The sequence below is a fragment of the Pseudophryne corroboree genome, chromosome 11, assembly GCF_028390025.1.
Source record: "Pseudophryne corroboree isolate aPseCor3 chromosome 11, aPseCor3.hap2, whole genome shotgun sequence".
Lineage (NCBI taxonomy): Eukaryota > Metazoa > Chordata > Amphibia > Anura > Myobatrachidae > Pseudophryne > Pseudophryne corroboree.
This window is the reverse complement of record NC_086454.1, coordinates 345,686,237-345,692,961: the sequence shown is the minus strand read 5'-3', so window position 1 is coordinate 345,692,961 and position 6,725 is coordinate 345,686,237. Positions and strand designations below refer to the sequence as shown.

At 42.6% G+C, this 6,725-nt stretch overlaps 1 protein-coding gene across 3 annotated transcripts in view; it reads right to left on the bottom strand.

The window, feature by feature from the left end:
- Nucleotides 1–1,242: 1,242 nt before the first annotated feature.
- Nucleotides 1,243–6,725, bottom strand: part of PLCG2 (phospholipase C gamma 2) — a 391,280-nt gene continuing 385,797 nt past the window's right edge. For all 3 annotated transcript variants that reach the window (XM_063945955.1, XM_063945956.1, XM_063945957.1), the window contains one exon: nt 1,243–3,893. Coding sequence is in view for 1 of the 3 variants with exons in the window: in XM_063945957.1 (XP_063802027.1) it covers nt 3,851–3,893 (43 nt within the window). In the remaining 2 variants the exon portion in view is untranslated. The remainder of the gene's footprint in view (nt 3,894–6,725) is intronic.

Sequence of the window (6,725 nt, the reverse complement as noted above, 5' to 3'; positions counted from 1 at the left end):
TGGAATCCGGGATATGTTCCCGAGCCCATGTGTTATTGCGGCTCTGAGGGCTGGTTGTCGGGGAATATGCATAATACCCGATAAGTGCTGGGTATTGGGACTAACTGTATACCGTCCTAAGATTAAACTGCATTATAAGTATATATAGCTCTAAAGGTGGGTACACACTTAGCAATAAATTAAACAACGTAGTTCATTGTGACCCTTCCTGAGCGATGTTGTTTACTTTATCGCTAAGTGTGCATTCTGCCGCCGCCGAGCGATGCGCGGCCCCGTAGGTCGTTAATGACCCTCGCTGTCGGCTGTGTATGCAGCTCAATTTGGATTGTCGTCCAAAAACTGCATGCCCCGACCGGCCGCTGCGTGGTGTCACTGAGCGATATCGTTTACATATCGCTCAGTGTGTACGCACTGCCGCCGACCGTCTTGGGAGGGGAAACACTAGGTGACGTCGCTCATAGAGCACATCGCCCTAGTGTGTACCCACCTTTAGACTAACCAAAGTCCTGAGAAGCATCATACTAAAAATGATAAATAGAATAAAGTTAACTATATTGCGCCTCATTTAGCACTGGAAGCATTTGTGAAGTGTTTGGGTCAGTAAGGAAACAGCCAATCAGAAGCAGATCGATACTTTTGCTCATGATTCCCTTTATCGCTGCATTTCCTTGCACCTGCAGGAGTAATATCTGGGAATGCAGCCGAGTGCAGTAAGTGATAGAGGGCAGGGTATTACAACCCTAAAATCTTCCTTAGTATTAACGGTGGGCTTGTGCGTCCGTAACGAGTGTTTCAGAGTACCAAGCGCAGCGAGCCGTTATGGATCTCCTAACTACAGTGGTACCTGTCCAGATTCATATATTAAAGGTTGTTCAGTTAAGTAGACTTGTTAAAAACAGCATTTGTTATACCTGTACGACAGCCAGAATTCAGCAGAAACATCTGGGAATACCCTCCCCCCCCCCCCCCCCCCCTTCCTCTTTCTGTTCTGTATCCCATCTCATTTGCATAACTTAATCAAAACTTAATACCGGAAGAAGAAAAAAAAAGACTTCAACAGAAAATTGATCTTCAAATCCTCTTACTGTCATTTTGATGCAAAAATGAAATTTTATACAAGCAACTAATAATTTAAGTACAGTTCTCATATCAAGAACGCTGCAATAAGTGTGGTGTAATTAACCCTTATCAACGCTCCCTTCACATAACCTAGAATAGCTAAATCAATGAATCGCACAGATATCCAATCACTGCAAACCTTTATTTCAAAATAGACGATAAACAAATGATGCAAGCGGAGGTATTCTCTATAGAAGTTGACAATGATAAATTAAAGGTTGTGTGTTGTTCATTGCGTCCTTTCACAAATAGCTGTATAAGGCACGTGTGGGATATTTTGCAGAGGATGAGAAGAAGCGACACACCGTCGGAGTACTTGTAACAACACGCCTGAAAATAAATTATCCTTCATTTTCTCATTTGCCCAACTCCGTAGCAAGTTGTGAAATATATTACTGTACATTCATTCGTCAGCACCACTAGAATTGTTATGCTGGCTACGAGCAGGCCCGGTTATGTAAACTATGGAATATAGACCTGGCTTGCACACAAGGCCTCATTTAGAGGAGGACGGAGAAGTGATCGGCGCTGGGGCGGATCTGGGAAGGTGTGTAAGTGACGCTGGAGCAGTATTATCATATGAAAGACCCTCCGCTGGCTTCTGGGATCCTCTGTACGTGCCCGAAGACGCAGCGTCAGACATCAGGGTAACCCTAAGGTCACTCAGAATGTCCACCGAAACTAAGCTGCCGATGGCAGTGAATCCGCAGTGGAAGACATAGTCGCTGGCTTCCGCAGGCCTCAGACATGAGGCCAATGCCATAATTTACTAAAACGCTCCCCACCCCCAAATGGCTCCAATGTGTCAGTCACACTACCAGAGCGTTCACACCTTGAACGCTTCTCTGGATCCAAAATAAAGCTCCACTGAAAACTCTCTGAGGTTGCCTTGTCATCCCAGACCTAATGTAAGAGATTTGCTGGCTTGAGCAAAGACTCCAGTCACTGCACATGTGAGGTCATTTGTCCAAAAAGTGCAGGGGTCAGTTCATGCATCATATTCCTGGTTCTTACCATGGTACGGTCATCTGGTCTCTGGGCAGAACAGCCTCCATATAGCATTCCTCACTGCACCTGTGTTCCAAGCTGCGCCACCTAGGAGGGCTGTACGTAGGATAAAAGAGCAATGACTGACTGTATGCAGGAGCCGGTGGTATAGGTGGGTCATAATGGGGGCGCAACCACAACCCCTGCGGGCATGTAGGTGGCACCGTACTTTCCTACAAATGCCCTTTCGTTGCCACGTGCACCACAGGCAGGTGCTATACAGATCAGCAGTGTAAAAGCTGAGGATCAGGACTGTCCAGCCTAAATCGGAAGTTGGCAGATATGATGTCAAAGTATTTTAGGACTCTCTTATTAAAACCTTAAATAATAGAAATAAAATTGGACATAGACATTGTTATCTGACCTCTTACCATAATCCAACATATGGCAATAGGCTATAGGCTGCTATCGTTATAGGAAAGATTGGTCTTTTTGTTTAATTTTAGGCTGTATGGGGTCACATTTGTTCTCAGGTAAGCAGTGTAATGAAACAATTTGGCCTTAGGTATATTTTTAAATTGTATAACATTTTCTCCATGTCATGCGCCACATCTTCAGTACTCACGTTAAACTGGCGTGTCTGTTGCCTGTGAGGTGTGCGCAAGCCACGGTTTGTGGCCTTCGATAACTTTTTCTCTCACTTTTTACTGAAAATAAAAATTGAGGAGCAAAGATGGCTTCCTGTATTGTATCAGTGATGTCATTCTTGTATTGGCTCCAACTGCGGCCAGTTGTATGGAGTACAGCGTGAGGTTGACATGGGTTAAAACCTATATTACTGTATGAAATCCTAATGAACAGTGACAAAACTGGTAACAGATGGTAATAAAACTCTATACTCCAAAGTGCGCCCTATTCCCCATCGTGTTCTAAAACAGACCATAAAATGACAAATATGCAAAGAAAAAGATATGCTAAGAAAAGTCTTACAAGTAGACAATAATGGAACTGTTGTACACTATTATCCATTTACACGCACAGTTCAAGTATCTCATTATCAATAAGTCCATCTCTACCAACGTTCCAGACCAGGCCTGTCCACATTTTGGCCATGTGCCAAATCTTTTTATTTATTTATTTTTTGGTGTCCCCAAGATTCCTAGGAAGGGACATACCTGAGAGCACCGTTCCTCCTCCATTCTGACCATGGTTTATGTTTGGAGACTGTTGCGATGTTGATGTTCAAACAGCACAGGGCTCCTAAAGATTCCTGATGACTGAAGATACCACCGAGTGGAACAAGTCCTTATGGCAGTATGGATGTCCACTCCACGGGCTACGCAGAATCTGCTACCCCGATACTTACTCCAGTGCCAGGACATAAATATTCTAGACTAGGAACAAGTACAACGTAAACAGAATAAGGGTTCCATGTAAGATCTCACACAAATCCAACATGAGATAGTTCTTTAGGTCTTCAAACTCTTTTGACATTCCAGGTGATTCCAACCAACCCAACCCCCTTGCTTATATTTTAAGACAGCAGCAAAAGTCTCCAGTGTTGCAAACAGTATGCTACAGTAATAGTTCATGGTAGCCATTTGCTGAGAAGCATTAACAAGTATCCATGGCTAAATAATAGTCTTCATTTATAATCAGTCCTCCTCTTGGAAGTTGCTTGCGTTGATGACAGCCTTCACCTTCCAGGAGAGGCGAGAAACTGCGCTTATATATCAAGCCATCGTTAAGAATAAAATCTGCTGTTACTGATACGTTTCACTTCTAACCTAAAAAGAAAGAAAAATAGATTAAAAAATGAATACAAATAAAACAACCCCCAATAGAGAATATGACTATATCCCCACTTATGGAAGATCCTGAGGGAAGAGCCTAAGACTGGAGAAAACAAATAAGGGTATCGCTTCCAGGATGTGAGACTTCTACTACAGAAATGAATTCCTGGTGGACATCTCCCTGAAAGAACATGGCTACGTATGGTGCATTTATCCAATACTCCTAGACCTCAACCAAGGGACTTCTCCCTGAAATTAGCAAATCTGAGGAACCTCTAAACAAACATTATTACACTTATCTTTGCTGAAGAGCAATTTGTAAGCACAAAAGCATAGAATGTGAACCAAAGACCACCAGATCTGAGCAGGTGATGAAGGTAAGTCCATTTGTGGAGTGAAACCGGGTATGTGCACAGCATAGCAAGGAAGGCTCCTCAGATGCACCCTCTACACCCCTGTGGGTTGCAGGAACTGGCGTGAATACAGTGATTTAGCCCATACATTGTAAACAGCAATAATTTAAAAGACAAAACCAACCTTGTTTTGCCTTTTAAATTATTGCTGTTTTAATTCTATGGCCTAAACTCTTCCAGATGGACTGGTTGAGGTCTTCCTTGGCTAAGGAATACAGAGTAGACAGATTTTTTGCGGTTTGGGAGAGTTACATGTCTGTACTCCCTACACAGACAAAACAATTGCTTACTCAGTGTTTCTCATCTCCCTTGTGCGTAACGAGGCTTGTAGACAATGATCCCCCTATTGCGCAGCATATCTCTCACATGTATTGCTATCGTGTGTTTTGTCTGCTATTTTTTTTTTTTGATGAGTTTGTATCCAGTTGCCATATTTGTTGATGTTCTGTTTTTGTTTATATGCTTCAGAATCAATAAAAAAAAAAATTTTTAAGAAAAATAATCGATGGGCTAAATCTCCCAGTCACGCTGGTTTCTACAACTGGCAGTCTGTTGTATGAGGACAAATGTATTAGGATAGCCTATAGGAAGTGTGGCTGGAGGGCCCTTACACATGTCACTTTTTTTTTTTCTTTTTCAGAAGACGAACTGTAAACGTGGTTCATCAATTTTGTGTCGTAGTGCGCTAGATTCAGATTTGTACGGTATTGCACTGCCACAGAGAAGCGGCTGTGCGATACCGTACAAACTATGCAAATCCAACAGGCGCCACCTAGCAGCATCTGCGATCCGAGTGCAGAGTCGGAAGACGCAGCATGTGATCACGGATGGTTACAGCCCTCGGCTAGTCTGTGTAAGCAGAAGATTACTCAGGCTGGCCGTTGAAATTGGTCTGCCGTGTCCAGGAAGTTCTGGGTTCGGCACGACTACAGAACAACGCTTTTTGAAGAACGGCCCCAGTCACCACCCCCCAAACACTGTAACATGTAATTCAAGCGTGCGTGATCTCACCGGACACATTCCGTGCACGCGCAGACCCCAACCGTTTTACTTAAAACTATTGGGTTTGCGTACAAATCTGAACGAAGCCCAGTCTCATTAAAGTTTTATGCTAGTTCTGGCTGTAGCTCCAGTCATCGCACAGGGATCCGCCCTGCTGGTGGCAGAGACATGACCAGTAAATAACTGAGCATACGCACTAAAGACCAGCCTAAACTTTAACAGTAACATTCTCGGGTCAGAATTAATTAGGTTTTCACACATTCATTACAGGAAAGACATATGGTGCAGTGCAGTGGGGAAAAAAAGATGCACAAAAGGTTTAACATTTATTAAAGAGAATTAGTTTAAACAGCGCAGCTGAGCTTGTAAATATATATATATATAATAATTATTTATTTTTTTAAATGCAGAGAGAGGGATATAAAACAAACCACTAATATTGTGTTTATTCCTGTTTGGTAACCAAGGTGTCATTCTCAGTAACTCCAGGGCATCTGCTTCAGAACTAATTAGTTTTATTTTTTATTTAAGCATATATTATTCAGTTGGTTAATCACATTTACAGCGACAAGAGCTTCCAGTCTCTAAAAGTATTTGCATCTAGCAGCATCCTGATATAAAGAGTTACTAGACTTGTACAGTGCATCCGGAAAGTATTCACAGCGCTTCACTTTTTCCACATTTTGTTATGTTACAACCTTATTCCACGATGTTATAAATTCATTCTTTCCTTCAAAATTCTACACACAATACCACATAATGGCAATGTGAAAAAAGTTTTTTTGAGATTTTTGTAAATTTATTAAAACTAAAAAAAACTCAGAAATCACGTACATAAGTATTCACAGCCTTTGCCATGAAGCTCAAAATTTAGCTCAGGTGCATCCTGTTTCCACTGATCATTCTTGAGATGTTCCTACAGCTTAATTGGAGTCCACCTGTGGTAAATTCAGTTGATTGGGCATGATTTGGAAATGCACACACCTGTCTATATAAGGTCCCACACTTGATAGTGTATGTCTGAGCACAAACCAAGCATGAAGTCAAAGGAATTGTCTGTAGACCTCCGAGACAGGATTATCTCGAGGCACAAATCTGTGGAAGGGTACAAAAAAATATCTACTGCTTTGAAGGTCCCAATGAGCATAGTGGCCTCCATTATCTGTAAATGGAAGAAGTTTGGAACCACCAGGACTCTTCCTAGAGCTGGCCGGCCGTCTAAACTGAGCAATCGGGGGATGAGGGCCCTAGTCAGAGAGGTGACCAAGAACCTGATGGTCACTCTGTCAGAGTTACAGCATTCATCTGTGGAGAGAGAACCTTCCAGAAGGACAACCATCTCTGCAGCAATCCACCAATCAGGCCTGTATGGTAGAGTGGCTAGACTGAAGCCACTCCTTAGTAAAAAGCA